The sequence below is a fragment of the Saccopteryx leptura genome, chromosome X (assembly GCF_036850995.1).
Source record: "Saccopteryx leptura isolate mSacLep1 chromosome X, mSacLep1_pri_phased_curated, whole genome shotgun sequence".
In the NCBI taxonomy this organism is placed as follows: Eukaryota; Metazoa; Chordata; class Mammalia; order Chiroptera; family Emballonuridae; genus Saccopteryx; species Saccopteryx leptura.
The window spans coordinates 65,347,037-65,369,052 of NC_089516.1; the positions used below are offsets into that span (position 1 = coordinate 65,347,037).

The 22,016-nt window shown below is 40.3% G+C and overlaps 1 protein-coding gene across 3 annotated transcripts in view; it reads right to left on the minus strand.

The window, feature by feature from the left end:
- OGT (O-linked N-acetylglucosamine (GlcNAc) transferase) overlaps window positions 1–22,016 on the minus strand; it is a 53,433-nt gene that overhangs the window by 19,583 nt on the left and 11,834 nt on the right. For all 3 annotated transcript variants that reach the window (XM_066357539.1, XM_066357538.1, XM_066357540.1), the window contains exons 4-19: window positions 21,685–21,753; window positions 18,334–18,450; window positions 15,445–15,524; window positions 14,694–14,889; window positions 14,295–14,435; window positions 13,602–13,702; window positions 13,315–13,468; window positions 13,123–13,224; window positions 12,245–12,424; window positions 11,190–11,348; window positions 10,947–11,036; window positions 6,021–6,146; window positions 4,819–4,989; window positions 4,606–4,722; window positions 4,345–4,515; window positions 1,932–2,084 (exon numbers count right to left, since the gene is read on the minus strand). In XM_066357539.1, coding sequence (XP_066213636.1) covers window positions 1,932–2,084; window positions 4,345–4,515; window positions 4,606–4,722; window positions 4,819–4,989; window positions 6,021–6,146; window positions 10,947–11,036; window positions 11,190–11,348; window positions 12,245–12,424; window positions 13,123–13,224; window positions 13,315–13,468; window positions 13,602–13,702; window positions 14,295–14,435; window positions 14,694–14,889; window positions 15,445–15,524; window positions 18,334–18,450; window positions 21,685–21,753 — 2,127 coding nt within the window. The remainder of the gene's footprint in view (window positions 1–1,931; window positions 2,085–4,344; window positions 4,516–4,605; window positions 4,723–4,818; window positions 4,990–6,020; window positions 6,147–10,946; window positions 11,037–11,189; window positions 11,349–12,244; window positions 12,425–13,122; window positions 13,225–13,314; window positions 13,469–13,601; window positions 13,703–14,294; window positions 14,436–14,693; window positions 14,890–15,444; window positions 15,525–18,333; window positions 18,451–21,684; window positions 21,754–22,016) is intronic.

A 22,016-nucleotide genomic window follows, 5' to 3' on the forward strand; every position in this document is an offset into this window, starting at 1 on the left:
CTTGAAAAGGAAGAATCAAGTGAGAGGTATCACACTTCCTGATATCAAATTATACTACAAGGCCATTGTACGCAAAACAGCCTGGTACTGGCATAAGAACAGGCATATAGATCATGGAACAGAACAGAGAACCCAGAAATAAACCCACACCTTTATGGACAACTGATATTTAACAAAGGAGGTAAGAGCATAAAATAGAGTAAAGACAGCCTCTTCAACAAATGGTGTTGGGAAAATTGAAAAGCTACCTGCAAAAAAGTGAAACTAGACCATCAACTTAACAGCATTACAAAAATAAACTCAAAATGGATAAAAGACTTAAATGTAAGCCGTGAAACCATAAGCATCTTAGAAGAAAATATAGGCAGTAAGCTCTCCGACATCTCTCGCAGCAATATATTTGCCAATTTATCTCCACGGGCAAGTGAAATAAAAGATAGGATAAACAAATGGAACTATATCAAACTAATAAGCTTTTGCACAAGTAAAGATAATAACAGAATAAAAAGACAAACTACACAACGGGAGAACATATTCGACAATACATCTGATAAGGGGTTAATAGCCAAAATTTATAAAGAACTTGTGAAACTCAATACCAGGAAGATAAACAATCCAATCAAAAAGTGGGCAAAAGAAATGAACAGACACTTCTCCAAAGAGGACACAGAGATGACCAATAAGCATATGAAAAAATGGTCAACAATACTAATCACTAGAGAAATGCAAATTAAAATCACAATGAGATATCACCTCACATCTGTCAGAATGGCGCTCATCAACAAAACAAATCAGAATAAGTGCTGGCGAGGATGTGGAGAAAAGGGAACCCTCCTGCACTGCTGGTGGGAATGCAGACTGATGCAGCCACTGTGGAAAACAGTACGGAGATTCCTCAAAAAATTAAAAATGGAACTGTCTTTTGACCCAGCCATCCCACTTTTAGGAATATATCCCAAGAACACCATTATCACTGACTCAAAAAGAGAAATGCACCCCCATGTTTCTGGCAGCACTGTTCACAATAGCGAAGATGTGGAATCAGCCCAACTGTCCGTCAGTGGACAAGTAGATTAAAAAGCAGTGGTACATATATGCAATGGAATACTATGGGGCCATGAAAAAGAAGGAAATCTTACCTTTTGTGACAACATGGATGGACCTGGAAACTATTAAGTGAAATAAGCCAGGCAGAAAAAGAAAAATATCATATGACCTCACTCATTTGAGGAATCCAATGAACAATGTGAACTGAGGAACAGAACTGAGACAGAGGAGGGATCAAAGGGACCAGAGGAAAAGAGGACAGAGGGAAAGGGGATGATAGGATGGGATAAACCTGAAGGGAAGGGGAGAGGGGGATAAGGGAGATGTTGAGGGGGATAAGGGAGATGTTGAGGGGAATACAGGGAAGGGGGGATGCATTCGGGGCAACACTAGAATCTATGTAAACACAATAAATTAAAATGAATAAAAAAATAAAAATAAAAATTAAGAGGAATGAAATCTTACCATTTGTGACACCATGGCTAGACCTAGATGCTAAGTGAGATGATAGGAGGGCAGTTGGGGGAATTGGTGAAAAAGTTGTGAAAGGAATTAAGTGCAAATTGCCAGCTACAAAATAGTCATGGGCTATAAAGCACAGCACACAGAATGTAGGTCAGTATCGTAGTAACTACGTACGCTGTGAAACAAGTACTAGACCAATCAGGGCACTCATTTTTAAGGTATATAAATGTCTAACCACTATGTTGTAAATCTGAAATATAACATCATACGTCAACTGTAATTGGAAAATAATTTTAAAGAAAGAAGAAATGTGCATAGCAGCTTACGAATGGGGGTGGAAGGCAGCCTCAAGCAAGACGACCTATATACTGCATCCTTTCCAGTCTCTAGACACTAATAACAAGTCTGTACATACTCACATTTGCCCACATCTGCAGAGTAGAAGGGTCAATTTTATATAGCTGATTAAAGTTACAATACACAACGGCATCTTCTGGTAACCCATACTGAGAACGCGTGGTTACAATAACGGTACGAGGGACCTCCTCTCCAGTGGCGGCCTTATTGTTAATCTAGAGCAAGAAAAAGAAGATGATGGTTCAAGTCAAAGTGAAGAATACTTAAGATGCAAAACGGTATAAAACCCTTAAGTGTCATGTCAGTGAGTGATTACCCTTAGCTCTTTGTATATATATTTTAATGTAATAATGACAATATAAATGGGTCTCAAATTTAAAATCACAAAAAGAAAATATTCATGACATATTAAGTTAAAAAGGAAAAAATGACAGCATTATCTTAATTTGGGGGTTGGGGAACACTGCACTATGAAACTTCTCAATCTGGTCAAAGTTTATCTTCAAAATCGTATGAATTCAATAGCAAAGTTTTGCTCAATCTTTTATTCATGAACGAAAAAAAATGTCCTCTTTTCTAAATTACACATACCCTTCAAGGCTAAACAATTCAATTATTCTTTCAAACATTCTCTACTGTCTCTCTACACATTGAGCATCACTATTATTGAACATCTATGTATCCAATTACAATCTTATCTTGTAATTCCCACATCTGAGTACTACCTCATTGTTATGTAACTTATTCTTTTTATGTAAGACCACTTCATACATACAGGCATTGTGTTTGACACTCAAAATTCTCTGTCACTGTGCATTTTAAGAAATATATGTATACAATATATATTCTGTGACAGAGACAGAGAGAGGAACAGATAGGGACAGACAGGAAGGGAGAGGGATGAGAAGCATCAATTCTGCATTGCAGCACCTTAGTTGTTCATTCATTGCTTTCTCATATGTGCCTTGACCAGGGGGTTACAGCAGAGCAAGTGACCCTTTGCTCAAGCCAGCAACCTTTGGCTCAAGCCAGCGACCCCACACTCAAGCCGGATGAGCCCGCACTCAAGCCGGCGACCTCAGGGTTTCAAACCTGGGTCCTCTGCGTCCCAGTCCAATGCTCTATCCAATGCATCACCTTCTGGTCAGCAAAAACTGTATTTTTTATATAAAGCATGCCTGCTCTATTGTTTCAAATGCCAAGTAATCAGAGGGGAAAAGAACATGAGTCTTTTTAGCCCACAACTCAACAGTGAGCAATTATTATTAACTCCTTTACCTCCTATTAAGGAGCTGGCCTGTGAGCATAGTTCATTTTGAGCACCCTTGGTATATAATGTACAAATAAAATTTCCAGCTGCTAAGAGGTCAAAGATATATTTGCCTTATGATCTCTTGACAGAGCTACATAATCACTTATTCCACTATGCATATAGTACATTTATTGAGCACATACTATATTATTGTGGCTAAAACACACATCCTCAATTCAGTGGAAAATAAAAACTAGGGAATTATAATGTGTTGTGCTTTAAGATATATCCCTGTAATACAAGTATTACAGAAGTAACAGTACACAATGGTATCAGGGAAATCCAAATTAAAAACACAGTGAGGTATCACCTCACACCTGTCAGAATGGCTATCATCAATAAATCAACAAGTGCTGGAGAGGATGTGGAGAAAAGGGAGCCCTCGTGCACTGCTGGTGGGAATGCAGACTGGTGCAGCCACAGTGGAAAGTAGCATCAGGATCCTCCAAATATTAAAAATAGAACTACCATATGACCTAGCATTCTCTTCTGGATATTTATCCTAAGAAATATAACAATAAGGAGGAACAGATTCTTGGGAGGAGCTCCCTGAACTGAAAATCTTAGAGATGAGTAGGCATTAACTAAGGGAAGGTTGAATTAGTCACAGAACTAAGTTTATCATTGTTAAGAGTAAAGCCGACCCTGGCCAGTTAGGTCAGGGGATAGAGCATCGCCCAGCATAGGGATGTCCTGGGTTTGATCTCCAGTCAGGGCACACATAAAAAGCAACCATATGCTTCTCTTCAGCTCTCCTTCTTCCTCTTCTCTCTCTCTTCCTCTCTCGAGCATAGGCCCCAGGCGCTGAGGATAACTTGGTTACTTTGAGCATCAGCCCCAGACAGGGGTTCCTGGGTGGAATCCGATCAGGGTGCATGCAGGAGTGTGTCTATCTCCCCTCCTCTCACTTAAAAACAAAAAAGAGTAAAGCCACAGCAGAGAGTAATAAGATAGGAACACAGTGGACTCTCACTTATGTAACCTGCTGGCTGATTCCAGACTTAAAATCAGACAAACCTATACAGAAGGCCAATTTCCACTAGACTCATTCCCTCATCTATAAAACAGGGATCCTTTAGGCTTACCTGCTAGTTATTTTGAGATTTCAAGGAGATGAATGTATACTTGGTGGTACATATTATGCTCTATTATTTTCTTCTCACCTGGGTAGTTGCCAGTCCGTTGCTAATACTGAATCCATTAATTGTTATCTGAATTTGGCCTCTGTTAATCATTTCAATAACTGCTTCTGCAATAGTATTCATAGGAATAACGGGCATGTTAAGAGCTGTATTACTGCTGTCTGCATTGTCTCCTCCTTCAGGACATTTCATCTTTAAAAAATGGCACAAAATGCATCATTAGGGAAAAGATTCCAAATGTAGATAACTTTATTTCAATGACAATATTGACTAGGTTCTGACCTTAACAATTTTCACATCTGGTAAACTATCAAGAAATGCTTTGAGGTCGATGCCGTTCAGAACAATCCGATTGTCATAAATGTGCCCATTGGACTTAAAATCGATGACTGCTTTTTTCTAATTGGGAAAAAAAAATTTCAGTCATGTCTTTTAGGGTGCACAGGGACAATAGCAAGAAATGACTACAGTTCTTTGCAGTGTTTTCCTACCTACCTTGAGATGAGGAAACATATTCGCATGATCACCAATAAAGAAAGTATGCGGCATATAAGCCAGTTTCTCAGAATACTGCTCAGCAACTTCAGCTGGGGAAGTTTCCTGATCAGTGATGATATAATCCATGAAGAGTGCCCCACTAGTCCCAGGATATCCCAGCCACATTGCCTGAAAGAAAAAGAAAGAAAATAAAAACAGACCAAAAACAGAATAAGAACCTTTATCCAGAGTCCAAAATTAAATAAGCAAACAAGGAGAACTGACTTTGTTAGCTAAGAGAGCAATAAAATCGTATTTTAAACCAACAGAAGTGCTGAAATGTTTTCCCAATTCAAGACAAGACAGAACAACTATTTATACCCAACTATGGGATGCACGTTTCCATATACATGTACTGTGGGTACTGTGTTCTACACTCAAAATGCTCTGTTGCTGTTCATTTCCAGAACTATATACTTTATTTCCTTAAGTCAGGTATGTCTGTTCTATTGTTCCCAACACCAGGTAACCCAAGGGGGAAAAAAAGCACATCATTGCCTTTTTAGCCCAATAAACATTGTAATTTTTTTTATAAGAGAAAGTTTATTTAGAAAGTCACAGAGGTAGAAGAAATGGGCTTTAGGAAACAAAACAAGTTACATAAACATAAGAAGGGGAGCTTCAGAGAAGGCGAAAGAGAGAATCGAACCCGGGGGGAGGGGTGGGGGGAGGGGTGGGTATGCTCCCCGGGAGAGAGCCAATTATTTATTTTAATTATTTTTTTGGCATCCCTAGCAGCATGTGTATGAGAGTTCCAGTCCCTCTCATTTGTTACGGCCATTCTAATATCATGATGAACATTTTTTATGTGCTAATTTTCCATGCATGTATCTTCGTGAAATTGTTCAAACCTTTGGCACATTTTTTAAAAATGGGTGGTTTGTTTTCTTGTTGAGCTTTTTCTTTATTTTATTAGTTTTTAGAGAGACAGAGAAGGGAGGGAGGAGGCAGTGAAGGAGAGGAAGGGGAAGGAGAGAGAGAAAGAGAGGGAGTAGGAGAGAAAAACATTGATTTGTTGTTCTACCTATTTATGCATTCATAGGCTGATTCTTCTAAGTGCCCTGACGAGGGACTGAACCTGCAACCTTGGCACACCAGGACAATGCTCTAAGCATCTGAGCTACCCAGCCAGAGATGTGAGTGATTACTAAGTCCTTTACCTGAATTGGAGCTGGCCTGAGAGCAAAGAGCTCATTTCGAGCACCCTTGGTATAACCATTCATATTTACAAGGATGTGTATACCATCCTGATGGATGCGATCAGCCGCTTTTCCATTGCACGGAATCTATGGAATAAAAAAAAAACTCATTATGTATAACCTCAGACTAATTCAATTAGCTTAAATGGCATTAAACAGAAATCAGATCCACAGATGCAAAACTGGTAAGAACACAAATTATATTAATGCAGGATAGAATTATGGTTGTCATTAAAATGGACCCAAAGCATTACAGAAACATAATATATCTGACCCTTGAGCAACACGGGTTTGAACAGTTGAGTACTCTTTTTCTTTTTTTTTTTTTTCTTTTTTTTTTTTTTGTGAGGTCTTTTTTTTTTTTTTTTTTGTATTTTTCTGAAGCTGGAAACGGGGAGAGACAGTCAGACAGACTCCCGCATGCGCCCGACCGGGATCCACCCGGCACGCCCACCAGGGGGCGACGCTCTGCCCACCAGGGGGCAATGCTCTGCCCCTCCGGGGGCGTCGCTCTGTTGCGAACAGAGCCACTCTAGCGCCTGGGGCAGAGGCCAAGGAGCCATCCCCAGTGCCCAGGCCATCTTTGCTCCAATGGAGCCTTGCTGCGGGAGGGGAAGAGAGAGACAGAGAGGAAGGAGAGGGGGAGGGGTGGAGAAGCAGATGGGCGCTTCCCCTGTGTGCCCTGGCCGGGAATCGAACCCGGGACTTCTGCACGCCAGGCCGACGCTCTACCACTGAGCCAACCGGCCAGGGCTGTAGTTGAGTACTCTTATACACAGGTTTTTTTCCAATAAACAAGAGGAAAATTTTTTAGAGATTTGTGACAACTTGGAAAAACTTACAGACAAATCACAGCCTAGAACTATTGAAAAACATTAAGAAAAAGTTAGTTATGCCGTGAATGTGTAAAATACATATAGATGCTAGTTGTTTATTACTTACTACCATAAAAAGTACACAAATCTATTGTAAAACTTAAAAGTCATCAAAACTTACACACCTATACATCATACAAGACTCCATTTGCAGTTGAGAGAAATGTAGACAAAGACGTGGTATTAAATAACTGCATAGAATTAACTGCAGTACATACTGCATTACTATAATTATTTCATAGTCACCTCCCGTTGTTCTTGTGAGCTCACTGTTGTGTGCTGTGTGATGCTAATCATCTCTGCGTGAGCAGCTCACCTCCCCAGTCAACTGCATACAGCAGTCCAAAGTGACCTCTTACAGTTCTCATGTACTTTTCATCATGTTTAGTGCAATACAGTAAACCTTGAGTAACACCATGGGATCCACAGAAAGTGCCACTAGTGATGCTGAAAATACTCCCAAGAAGCAGAGAAAAGTCATGACACTACAAGAAAAAGTTAAATTGTTTGGTATGTGCCACACAGACTGAGGTCTAGGGCAAGACTGCCTGCTGTTTTGAGATAAATGAATACAACATAAGGACCATTATAAAAAAGAAAGAAAGAAAATTCATGAAGTATCTCTGCAGCAATGCCAGCAGGCTCAAAAACCTTGCACTTTGGTGAAGTATCTTTCTATCTCATATTGAAAAAGCCGCTTTTATGTGGGTGCCCGACTGCTGTAAGAAAAACATACTTATAGACTCGAATATGATTTGAGAAAAAGCAAAGTCATTATATGACAACTTGAAGCAAAAGAAAGGTTAAGGATCTAAAGTTGAACATTTTAATACTAGCAAAGGTTGGTTTGATAATTTTAGAAAGCGGTTTGGTTTAAACATGTCAAGACAACAGGAGAAGTAGCTTCTGTCAACCAAGAGTCAGCAGACAAGTTCCCAGACACCATTAAAATCATGCAGAGAAAGGACATGTGCCCCAACAGGTTTTTAATGCAGATAAAAGTATACTATTGGGGGGGGTGCCACAAAGGACATTTATCAGTAAGGAAGAGAAGTGAGCACCAGGACTTAAGGCAGGACGGGACAGGCTAACTTCTGTGCAAATGCAGCTGTGCTCACGATCAGGACCGCCCTTCTCTATACAGCTGCTCACCCCCCTCCACACCCCCAGCCCTGCAAGAAAAAGATAAGCACCGGCTCGGCTGCCAGTCTTGGTTTTATAACAGGAAGACCTGAACAACGGAACCCTAAGTACCCTGTCAGTAAGGACTGCCTGTTAGGTTCTTTTGATATTGGACAATGCCCCTGGCCCACCCAGAACCCCACGAGTTTGACACCAAAGGAGTCAAAATGGATGACTTGCCTCATATACAATGTCTCTAATTCAGCCTCTAAATAAAAGATTAATAAGGGCCTTTAAGGTTCATTACACATGGTACCCTATGGAAAGATATCCCATTGTTATAGAAAAGCTGAGAAAGCCATCAAGCCTGAAACAATAAATTCCTGCCAGAGAAAACTGTGTCCAGTTGTTGTGCATGACTTCACAGGACTCACAACAGAGCCAAGAAAGAGAGTGTGGACGTGGCAAAAAAGACTGGGGCAGAGGGGGCAGTCTGAAGGGTTTGAAGATATGGGTCTTAGAGAAACTGAACCACTTAGCAGGCACCACATCAGAGGAATGAACAGAAGCTGACCTGTGGAGACCAGTGCTCCCAGGCCAGTGCCAGACAACATGGATGACGATCCAGAAGCAGTCCAGAAGACAAGCTGGCACCAGGCACTCAGGCAGAAGGATTCCGACTATTCAAGATTGCTTTTGACTTCTTTTAAGACACGAGCCTTTCTAAAACATGGGCACTAAGACTAAAGCAAACAGTGGAAGGAGGCTGGTACCACTGTTTAAAATGTCTTTCGAGAAATGAAAAAACAGAAACTGCAGGCAGAATTTAGAAATGTATTTCTGAAACATTACGATTATGCCTGCCTCTCCTGCCACCCCTTCCACTTCTACCATCAGAGACAACAAAACCAATCCACCCTCTCTCCGCCTACTCAATGTGACTATGAGGATGAAGGCCTTTATAATGATTCACATCCACTCACTAGTAAATTATCTTGCTGTACAGTTAATGATGGCAAGAACTGGATGAGACATTTTTGTGTCATCATGATCGCCTATGTATTCATCAGTGTAGCACATCGTGTGCAAGACTTGTATGGAAATGGACAGCCTATCCTTAAACAGGGACAAGGTGAGAACTAGTTAACATTAAGAACGTATTAGTTCTCTTATTCTTACATAACTTTACTTTCAAAGAATTACATTACCGTACAGCATGCCTACCAGCCTATAATCACAATTTAAGTATTTTTAAAAAAAAAAATGTAACAATGTTCCCAATACTGTTATGAATATGACTGTAACACTGCAAGCCACAAAAATTTTATGACTCAATCATGAATGTATAGGCTAGGCTATCACGAAGCAATTGTATGGATGCTTCTTCATCAGCAATACATGAATCATTGCACCTGTAAATAAATGTGTTTCTTTTTCACATTCTCTTCTCATTTTTGATGTCCAACACATAAAACAGTGTTTTGCATCATATAAAACAATACTAATGTAGGTACTGGCAGATGATTCATTTTGTAAACAGACAATGTTACAGAATTGATAACTACAGTTAAAGATTATAAATGGATTTTCTCTCCATTATGACTTAACATTTTCTTTTCTCTAGCTTACTTTATTGAAAGAATACAGTATATAAAACATATGACATACAAAATATGTTAATTGACTTTTTCTGTATAATAAGGCTTCCAGTCAAGAGTAGGCTATTAGTATTTAAGCTTTTGGGGACTCAAAAGTTACACATGGGTTTTCAACTGCACAAGGGTCGACATCCCCATGTTGTTCAAGGGACAACCGTACAGAGGGTTTGATTTCCAGTCAGGGTACAAAAGGAGAAGCAACCATTTGCTTCACCCCCCTTTCTCTCTCTTTCCATTCTGCAGCCATGGCTCTATTGGCTTGAGCAAGTTGGCCTCGGGCACTGAGGATGGCTCCATGGCCTCGACCTCAGGAGCTGGAAAAATGGCTCCGATTGCAACAGAGCAAGGGCCCCAGATGAGTAGAGCATCACCCCTAGTGGGGCATCTGTTATAGGGTATATGTGATGGTGAATGGTGGGTGAAAAGTATTGGCAAACAAGGTTGTAGTCAAACTTAGGTTGTGAATGCCATGCTTTCAAGTTTTGACTTCAGTGAATGAGCAGTGAGCCCTTGAATACCTCAGAGGCAGAGGGCAGTATGTATGATTCTCAGTCACAAAGAGTCCATCCAGCCTTACATCAAAAATGGTCAGGTATACTAGCGAAGCAACAGCTACATTGCAAAAGGTGCTAGTACGTATTATGTATTAAGTGACAAGTCTCACAATCTGCCTGCTAAGACCTCAAAGACTCATATATGAATTACTAGATATACTTACCATACATTGCATATCACTATTAGTCACCAAAGTGGCCAACAGAGTCTATAAAAAAAATAACTACTCTGTACCTCAGCAAATTAATTCCCTCACAGGTTTCAATCAATTTTTCATAAAGCTTATGCTCCAGGAGGAAAGAGCAAGTATAGAAATAAAAGTAATAAAAGGCCAAGTCCCATGAAAATAAAAGAACCATTTTTAAATGACCTATTTATTCTCCAAGCCACTATTTGTTCCACTTATTCAGTTCATATTAACTATCTACTGTCACAGTGCTGGCTCTATCGCCAGGAAAATGTATATCTAAGCACAAGGATACCATTTTTATATCATTTGCAATCTCAGCAAAATCCAGGCCGATTATAAATGTAAACAATCAAGGAAATAAGATTGAAACAATTGCCCATAAGCAGTAACTGAGGTTAAATGCCCGTCCTGAAAAATGCAAGCTATATGCCAATAGTTTTACTATTTGCTTAAAACAAAAAGTTGGAAGTGTAACTGCTTCACTCACCTGAGAAAGATCAATAAAATGATTGGCTTCTGCCATCACCTTGACTCGGAAGTTTGTGCCATCATCTGGGCTCAGGGCGTAACAGAATACCTAAAAGGCAGCACACAGTGCATTTCATAACCTTGGCTCACGTTTCCAAAAAGACACTGGGTGTGACACCTAATTGCAACAATAAAGCCACTGCTGTGGGTTTGATTTGTTTTATAAACAAAAACAGTGACTCCAGGGAAACATTAATCTTACCTCGAACTTATCAGGATTGTGCATGCCTGGAATAGACTGCATAAGGTGAGAAGTAGGATGATTCCCAAAGTCAGAACTCACGTATCCTACACGCAGTCGACCATCGCTGAGCTTCAAGTCCTTTGGATGTTCATATGGTGGCTTATGAAGGACATTGATCTAGCAATGGAACCCAATGCTTGTTAGTCAGGTTGAGTCTAGACATCAATTTTCATCTGGAAAAAAATGACTCTAAAAACAACACCAAACCTGCACCTCACTCCTGTTGGGAACAGTTTGCCCAAAATACTTCATTTAATTCATAGGCAGGTCAATGCAACCTTAGGAGTTTATATGATACGCTTCATACTTTCACCTCTTCCCTCAGAAACAGCCCAAACAAATCTAAAACTCGTAGGAAGGAGGCAGTGTAGAAAGAGCATGACAAACTGCATGTTAGAAAATTCTGTAGGAAAGCATTAAGAAAATGAAGAGTTACTCCTCGCAGCCCAATATATTCTGCCAAGCAAATTCCCAGCTTTGATCAAGTATGTAGAGCTCTAATTCTCAAAAGTGAGTATAAAATATCAACACTATTAAACATTATGGTTTTGTTTTCATTTTTATTGAATTTATTGGGGTGACACTGGTTAATAAAACGACATAGATGTCAAGTGTACACATGTCATCTGTCCACTGTACTGTGTGCTCACCACCCCAAATCGGGTCTCCTTCACTCACCATTTATCCCCATCCATACCCTCTTCTCCCTCCCCCCACCCCATTACCCTCTAGGGATCACCATACTGTTGTCTGTCTATGAGTACGGTTGTTTTTACTTAACCCCTTCACCTTTTTGACCCAGCCCCCAAATCCCTCGACCTTATGGGACAGACTGGGCTCTAGCTGAAACAGGATACAACGGAAGGAGCTTCTGGGACGGGGCTGACAAAGTTTCATCTCTCGACTTGAGCCGTGCTCTACTTATGTTAACTCACCAAGCAACACATGCGATTCATGTAGTTTCTGTATTTGTTTTACTTTATGACAAAAAGATGAAAACAGAAGACTCGCACCTTATCCAAGCAGAGGTTCCCATGCCTCTCAGCAATAGCCTTTCTGAACCCGTGAGAAAGAGGATACAGCATACTATGATGAGGATGCACAGAAGGCAGCCTATTCTTCTCTAACTGGTCGGCCACGATGCTGACCAACTTCTTCATTCGCTCATCATAGTCTGTCCAATCACAGACAATCTGGAGGAGGCAAAAAGAAACAAAGAAGTTACGTAGGATTTTTAAATTTTATGTCCTTGGCCTCAAGTAATGTCAATCAGATAATCAATTAAAGAAAGACTGTCTTGGCCCTGGTCAGTGGATAGCGTTGGCCCAACACAGACATTCTAGATTCAATTCCTAGTCAGGGCACACAAAAGAAGCTTCTCTCCCCCTCCACCTCCCCCTTTTCTTCCTGTTCCCCTCTCACAGCCAGTGACTTGAATGGTTCGAGTGTTGGCCGGCACTGAGGCTAGCTCAGTTGGTCCCAAGCATCAGTCTCAGGTGCTAAAAATAGCTTAACTGATTCGAGCATCAATCCAAGACAGGAGTTGCTGGGTGGATCCCAGTCAGGGCTCATGCAGAAGTAGGTGTCACTATCTCCCCTCCTCTCTTTGTACCGGCTGCATGACTCCATGGACAGTGTCATCCTGGCCTGCCAAGGTCGCAGGCTCAATCCTCTGTTGGGGCACATATGAGGCAACCAAGAAGTGCACAACTAAATGGAACTAAGTGAACAGCAAATTGAAGCTTTTCTCTCTCTCTCTCTCTCTCTCTCTCTCTCCCTCTCAAATCAATGGAAAGTAAATGTCTTCAGGCAGGTTTTGATTAACACAGCACGTAACAATACAAAAGTGGTTACAACATGGAAAGTCAATCACTGCCCTGTTATTCTTTACCTGTAGGCAATGCGCCAAGTTGCAATAAGCATCAGGGAAATCAGGTTTAAGTTTCAGAGCAGTACGGTAAGAAGCTATTGCTTCTGGAATATTCCCTGAATCCTGGAAATAAAAGAGAATGGAATGGTTAAAATTGTTCCTAAACTCCAACATGAAATGCTGAGAGGCACAGATTATAATGAGCAGGAGTACCTTGTGAATAGAAGCCAGATTGCTGTGGGCGTCTGCAAACGCAGGGTTAATCTGAATGGCGCGGGTGTAGCACTGCAAGGCTCCCTGGACGTCCTGCATCTCCTTCAGTGTGTTCCCCATGTTCGAGTAGGCATCGGCAAAGGTGGGACTGATTCTGAAGGAGAGGGTGACAGTTTTATTGACCGGGTACAAAAACCTTTAAGCCCTGAAAGTCATTTTAGCATATGGCCAATGCCAAATATTTCAAAAGTTAAAAGTTAAAAAGAAGGAGGCTCTGAGTCTCTTACCGAATAGCCTCCTTATAATGCATCAAAGCTTCCTGAAGTTTTCCCTGCTGCTGCAGGACACTTGCTAAATTTGAATGGGCAGCAGCAAACTCTGGGAAGACCTGTAGAGTCAAGAAATTTCAGGTTCAAAAAAACTGCTAAAGCAGTTGTGATGACCTACCACAAGCACTTTGCTCAAGTACTATTACATCTCTACACTGCTCTCCACCTTCTCCAAGCCTACTCATCCTTCAAGGCTGAGAAGCTTAAATTCTACCTCTTCCTTTACCTTATACCTCTCTTTGTTTCAAAACGTAATGAGACAGACCTTTCTTCATCTTCGTTTATGCTGATCTAAATTACAGCATCTCTCCCTTTGGAAATCTCTCGCTTCCAAACTCCCACCACACCTACGAACCACCATTACAGCCACCAGGTACTGAAATTAATAATTATTGGTAACTTCTCTTGAACTGTAGTTTACTGTTCAATATTTCTGTGCAGATCTCATCTACCCATAAAATAATAAACTCAATGCAGGGATTTTCTTAAATGTAACATAGGACCTCACTCGTACCTTAGCTATTCAATTACTGTTTCGATGAATGAGTCAATCACTATTATTACTAAAGAGGTGCTTAACATGACAAACTTAACTGGTCTCCTTCTGCTATCACATAGATAAAATACCCAGCCACACCACCCTCAACATACTTCCAATGCTTTACGATACAAGCGAACTGCCTCTTCAATGTTTCCCTGTTCTCGTTTGATATTGGCTAGGTTATTCAGTGAGTCTGCATGGGTGGGACACAGCCGGAGAGCTGTATTGTAACAATCTTCTGCTTCAGCGACCTAAAAAACAAAGCAAACTATTCAAAACCTATACAGAAGAATCACAGCACCACCGCTGCTAGTATTGTAACAATTGCTTAGTTAAGCCGAATCACTAGTAAGATTCCCAAAACTAGATGTTTTTGCTATTCTTCCTCTCAATCAAAACTCCGAAGGAAAACAATTTACCACCTCAATACTTAATACAACATATACAAAGAAAAAGACTTTTTCAACCATACCAGGTAACAAAGAAATAGACCAAATAAAAGCCCTTACACTGCCCTTCTCTTTGAGAGCATTGGCTAGGTTGCAGTAAGCGTCAGGGAAATGTGGTTGCAGTTCAATAGCTCGCCTGTAGGTGTCTATTGCCAGATCTATTAGGCCTTGCTCATAGTATACACAAGCCAGGTTGCCGTGCACCACTGCATGATTTGGACTCAAGCTTAGAGCACGAAGGTAAGCTGCCACAGCTCTGGAATAAAAACACACACACACAGAATGTGACTAACTTTCAATGGATGCTTTGTTACAATTAATTCATGCTATGCTATACCTAAGTATATCAATTATTGTAATTAGTTACAATTAATTCATGCTCTAGGATAATCAACCTCGAATCAAAATTGCACCTTTATAAAATATATTATTTACACTGAAATGTTTTCTATTCCCACATGAGAAATAGGCTTTCCTTTGACAACAACAAAAAAAGTTAATAGGATTAACTTAGCTTTCTGAATCAGATCAAAGGAATTAAGTTAGTCTAAAAAATAATCATTTCAACATTTTTATATAAGTAAAATTTCAGTTAAACTCCAAAAGAAGGATAATGGCTTTTTGAAAAGCCAACAATAAATTCAGGCAACAATACCTATAAATAAAGCAGACCTGATTAGGGAAAAGCAACATATCTGTACTAGAAAAGGAAAATATATTTCAATGGTCCATAGTCATAATTTCAGTCTAAGCTCTCAATTATCATTACAACAAAGACTCAAGAAAATTATCAAATAGAACATTCGCTCACCTGTCAAAAATCCGTGCCTCTTTCAATACATTTCCTAAATTGATATACGCATCCAGAAAATTGGGATCAAGGGTGACAGCCTGAAAGTTACAAGACAGTTACTTAGAGCTAGTTAGGATTTCAGATCAACTTCCCAATTATAATTTTTTATTGAGATCATTTTAGACCTCCAATTACATTTTCTAGTACATTAAATCTTACTGCTTTCATCTTTAAAACCCAAATATTTTAGTGCCTACTCATTATTCACTATTCACAAATATCAATCAAAATAAATTCTCATGTAATATAAGAGCAAAATGTGTCCTGAAGGGAAAAAGCTTTAATTTCATTGAGCTGAATCCTTCTAATGGTTGGCCTCATTTTATTAACAATTAATCAGCCCAATTCTTCTAAAAAATAATGGCAGGAAGAAGTAGCAAACTCTAATTGAAAAATACACATACCTCAATAACTACAACTATATACTCAGTAAGACCTTAGTAAGCTACGTGGTTATTTGTGTACTCAGTAAGATACATGACTTCAAGGAGAAACTAACCATTAAATGGTTTCATCCAGACAGTTCTGCAGTTGTCATAAAATATGCCAGATATATCTAGAGCAGTGATTCTCAACCCTGGCACTGAATTAAGAATTCACCTCCTAAAAGGTGCCTGGGCTTCATCACAGGCCAGTTAAATCAGACCCTCTGAAGATGGGGTCAGGACATCCATATCTTTTATAAGCTCCTCGTATGCAACCAAGGTAGGCAATCACTGAGCAAGAGAGGTGTAATAACTGCAAATTTTAACTGAAAACTGAAAAGGTAAAGGTAGTAAGTAACTGTGAATACATTAAAGATTCATAAAGAACACTTCCTCTTCACGTAGATGGCAACTCTATAGTCAAGACAGTGTGATGAACTTAACTTAGATTGTATAAAGTGATAGCTGTCCACCCCCAAACCGTCTTAACTTTTTATTATGAACAAGTTCGAACATACACAAAAGCAGAATATAATAAACCCCCCGGGGTCTCCATTATACAGCTTCAACAATTAATCATGTTCCATCTTACTTGGTCCCTATTCAAACCTAACTCCCCTCTTCCCACTTTGAAGCTAACCCCAAACATATCAGTCCATCTAAAAGTATTTCAAAATGTAGTTCTGGGACTAGACAGAATACTTTTTCCTCCCAACATAACCGCAATACCAATATCATACCTACAAAACTGATAGCAATTCCTTAATATCAAATATCCATTCAATGGTACAATTCCTTAACAATTTTGATTCAGGATCCAAATAAGACGCATCTGATTTGTCAACATGACTTTCTCAGTTTCTTTTAATCTTTTAAATTAAAGGTTTAATTTAGCCTGCCCTGTGGTGGTGCAGTGGATAAAGCATCGACCTAAAAAGCGGAGATCGCCAGATCGGAACCCTGGGCTTGCCTGGTCAAGGCACATACCACAAGCAACCAATCAACAGCTAAGAGTGAAGCAGTAACTTCACATTCCCCCCCAGCTCCTCTCCATGTAAAATCAATAAATTTTTTAAAAAGGTTTAATTTAAATCTCCATTTTTATTCCTGTAACTTGTTGAAGAAATCAGATGACTGTCCTATACAGCATCCCATGGATTGAATTTTGCTGATCGCATCCCTACAGTGTCGTTTAACATGTTTCGCCATTCCATGTATTTCCTGGTAGTTAGAACTACAAGCTTAATCAGATTTTTCTCAATTTTGCAAGACTACTTCCCTGGTGGAATTGTTTACTTCTATTACAAGGTACATAATGTCTGATTGTCTCTTTCTGTACCACTGATGAATTCCTAAATGTATCCCATGCTCAAGCTGGTGAGCCTGTGCTCAAGCAAGGGACCTTGGGATTTTGAACCTAGGACACCTCAGTGTCCCAGGTTGATGCTCCATCTACTGCGCCACCACCAGTCGTGATAAATGTGGTGATACTTTATATCATCCCTTCTTCAATTATTAGCTGGAATACTTCTATAAAAAGAAAGTTCCCCCTACCAACTACTGTGTTTCCCTGAGATCCGGTTCATACAAGGGAGGAAGGACATATGCTTTATTCTTCCCTTTTCAACCAGTTTTCAAAATAAGTTGCTCCTTATCTTCCAAAGGTGATCAATGAATTTCTTCTGAGTATAATTATCAATTATAGATTTAAATGAGTTTCAATATTTCAGTTATTTTTTCTACTGATGCTCAAGTCTCATCTTCAGCCAATGGAAGCCTCTTCCAGTTGCCTCTTTTTTGAAACAAAATAGTATATCAAAGCTTCCTTCTTGACTGGTGGTGGCGCAGTAGATGGAGCATCAACCTGGGACACTGAGGTCCTAGGTTCAAAATCCCAAAGTCCCTTGCTTGAGCACAGGCTCACCAGCTTGAGCATGGGATCACTGAGATGACCGCATGGTCGCTGGTTTAAGCCCAATGTCCATGATTTGAGCAAGGGGTCACTGGCTGGGCTATAGCCCCCCGGTTAAGGCACATATGAGAAGCAGTCAATGAACAACTAAAGTAGTGCAATTACAAGTTGATGCTTCTCATATGTCTCCCTTCCTGTCTGTTTCCCTCTGTCTCCTTCTCTCTCAAGGCACTCCAGATTAATTTTGTACACGCTGTGCTCCAGATCTGGAATGAGCCTTTTCACCAAGAAGCTCTGCTTCTTTACAGTAAAACTGCTTGTTGTTTTTTTATTACTAAAATATATTTTCAACACAAAACTGGAAACTGCCATACACCACCCAGCCAAAGCTATAATACTCTCAGAGAAACAAAGATACTGTGTGACTGGTTAAGGCCCAGTATTTAGTTCTAGTAAAACATCTTGCACACAAGCACTTCATAAATACCAATCATTCATTTAACGACTAACCTTTTCAAAGTGATGAATTGCAAGCCAAATTTCCCCTTGTGCATTGAAAACACAGCCAAGATTACTCCAAGCTACTGCAAAGTTCGGTTGAGTCTCAATTGCTTTCAAATAACATGCCTTTAGAGGGGTTAATGAAAGAAGAAGATGGGAGGGGAAGAAGGTGAAGGGAAAGGGGAAAATTTGTAAAGGGGAAAAAAAAGATTGGGGGAGGGGGAAGAAGTTGATATCATTATTCCTTCTCTGACCAGCCAAAAGTGACCCTGCAGCATAGGCTCGCTTGCGCCAAAACTAATGCGCTGCCACAGCTGGCTGCTCCTGCGCCTGCGCCACCAGAACCCAGGTGCAAACCACCATGTTCAGTTATGCCGATCAATGACTAACCCTGAGAAGTCAGTCAGTCCCTTAAGACTACGCTAGACCTCTCTTACCTAAATACCTAAGCATTCGTTATATTTTCAAGGGTCACTTAAGGCCAAGTTTGCCCACCCCACCCACCAAGCCCAGTTTCCCAAAGTGTGTTCTCCGAGGTGTTACTACTAGGTACCACTGGAAAAAAAGGATTTCATGATCAAATACACTTGAAAAACAGCTTTCTTTTCTTTACTATAGGATTCCCTAACCCTTTGATAGTTTATACAGGGCTCCCTGATCTCAGTTGACCATGGACCTCTTCTTTCATTGGGCATTTTATTTTATTAGAATACTATGAAACACATTTTGGGAAATGCTGCTCTAAACAATAATGATCCTCTCTAACAGCAAAACTATGCTACTGAGTAGAAAAATGCTTTTCTGCCAAGTCAGATATAAACCTAGGGTGTAAGTTACAGCCTTGCGATGTCCCTATCCCCAAGGGGACCGAAACTGAAACCTCATATGACAGGATTGCACCTAGGTTGAGGTCCCTGTAATGCGAGCGCAAACATCGCTTGCGCAACCTAACAGCATCGCGCTGCGCAATCGCTGCGGACTGCTGCGCTACATAGAACACCCCTAGACGCAGCAAACGGCCAACCAGATCCATTAATCTACTAGACAGGCCCATAGAGAATATTTGTTTAATGAGATTAGTTGGACTTGAGGTATGTTAAAACCCAATTATATCCAAGAAGGCTACAGAATAGGTCTGAGGGAGCCAGTCAATCAGATTACTCATCTAGTCAACCGTTCACAGGGGCTCATTCGCAAGCGTCACGCATTAACGCTGCGCAGCCTTTGCGCTACTGCAGGGTCACAGCGCATCATCAGAAGAGCAGAATGCTGCAATCCAAACAAAGAAGAAAAAAGGAAAAAAATGAACAACAAGAAGAGTTAGAAGCTTTTACTAGTAAATTATCTAATAATTTTTAATATCAATTAACTTTTACTTATCTTTGACAGATTGTGGCTATAGTTTAAAACATTCTCTTACATAACTTGCTTGTAAATAAAATTATTTTAAGCTGTTTCTGAAGCCACAAGACAGAAGATTCAGGCATGGAGGCAAATTGTTTGGCTGTGGCAGTTACAAACCCGTTACCATATTTCTCATCATGTGACTTTTCGGTGCGTTCCTTGCTGGAAGAGGAGGAGGTGTGTGTCTGCCCTAGATCCAGGCCTCGAGCTCCCTTCAGCGAGGCACCTTACGCATGGAATAGGAGCTTTCACCCACCTGAAACCTTCTAAATACAATATCAATGGTGAAAAACCAAAAACAAGAGAGAAAATAAAAACAAGATCATTAGTAAAAGTTCAACAAAGCAATTGAAATTCTTTGGATGTCTATTACATATGGGAATGAGGAAAGTCTCAAGTCTGTAACATGGGAAACATGCAGAAGGGAGAGGGTTAATCAGGGCTATTGCATACAGCAGGGATTTTTGCTGGAAGAAAGGCTCTTCATTTTCTATAAAGACAACTTAAATTTGCTTCCATCTACTAGGAATATGCTGGCTTGAATTTTCAAATGCACTGATTACAAAAGAAATACATTGCATTTCACTCAAGAGTATTTTCTTGTTCACTAGTTCTCACAAAAACAGAATAACATTTTTCAAACTAGGTGTCTCCAGAGCTCTGAAATAAAGAAGTCAGCAACCTAAGGCAGGCGCAATGTCTCAGCCTAAACCGATCTCTAAAGCTGCAGTGAAGTGCAATCCATGTTAGCTGTCCGCTTGGTGGGGTGACAATTAATAGGAGCTTATCAAACATTTGTTCTACAAGTTACCAATTGGATTCATCAGCTAAGATTGAATTCAATTACAATTCATTCACTGGAAACCTACACAAGGTTAATCCAAAGTGTCAGCAGAATTTATGAGCTATGCACTTGAAACTAGTGCCTTTGAACATGAGATGGTGCTGAGAAGCTTTCTCCCTCCCTGGATAAAGCAGTCAAACAGACAGCTACGCTGCGCATACACTCCACGCATTAGCATGCGCGTGGGGCTCAGAGCAACAGGTGGGAGTTTCAGAAGCATTCTGCTTTCTCCCCACTCCTCACCCCTGCAGCGCGGTTGCGTAAGGTGGCTTGTAACAAGACAATTTCATTGATGAATTTCATTTAAAATTATAGCAAATGCTTTAATAACCCAACCTGATGTTCAAATTCATTATTTGGAAACACAGAATGCTAAAAGCCACCTTTCCACTTTGGCAAGTTTTCTTTCGATCAGTCCATTTCCCAAACAAACCAGCTTTGTCCTATTTTTTTTAAGGAGGTGGGGTAGGGAGGAGTAAAAGAAAGAAGAAAAGAAGGTAGACAACTAGGACTGGAAAAGAGAAAAGAAGAACTTGGAAAAGGGAGTGGGGACAAGAAGGGGCAGGATGTTCCAATTATTAATTTGCAATCACTTTAACAGCCTTTCTTCCACTGTCAAAAGGGTGAGGAAGATGAAGGGAGGAAGGTTAAATAAGAATTTAAATGCCAGTATTACAGGGTAACATTTGGATGAAGTTCTTCTCCACTTACAAGCCACAAAGGACTTAGAAGAGCAGCATTTTCAATGGCACCTGCATCATAAGGAGTCTTGAGCCAAATCACAGGCGCTCTGCTTGTCACCAGCAGGCAAGCCTCAGATTTGAAGGAATGTTATTTATTCCCACACAAGATCATGTTGGAGCCCATTGTTACAAAGATGATCTAGCTCAGCAGAAAGGCTCCCAAATGTTCAGGTTCTTGCTTTACCCCCAGATTTAGAACAGAAATGCCAAAGCCTGGCCCTGCTCTAGTCTGAGGCGATTCATGCTGTCAGTTCTCCTCAGTTTCTTAGGACTGTTTTGTGAAGACAGCGCAATGGAGAGTTGAAGACTTGGCAGAAAGTACAAGTTTTCCTAACACTGATGTTTAAATGTGTTCTAGCAAACACCTACCTTGGCTTCTTCCAAGCGACCCAGGGCTTTGAGCAGATTCCCCAGGTCACTGCGAACACAGTACAAATCCTAGAAACACAGAGATACTGTTGTTAATTCCACTCTTTCTCAACCCCAAATACCGTGAAGTAGCATTTATGCACCTAGCTTCCTGTCGTTTTATTCTGTCAGCTGAAGCTACTGCTTCACAAATCAAAGTACAGATTCCAAAATGTTCTAAACATTTGGTAAGTAAGCCTGACCTGAACTGGCAGAAACTTACTTATAGAATTATTGATCCCACTTACTTTGAATAGTCATGCCTTTTGCTACAGAAATATAAATGTGTTTTA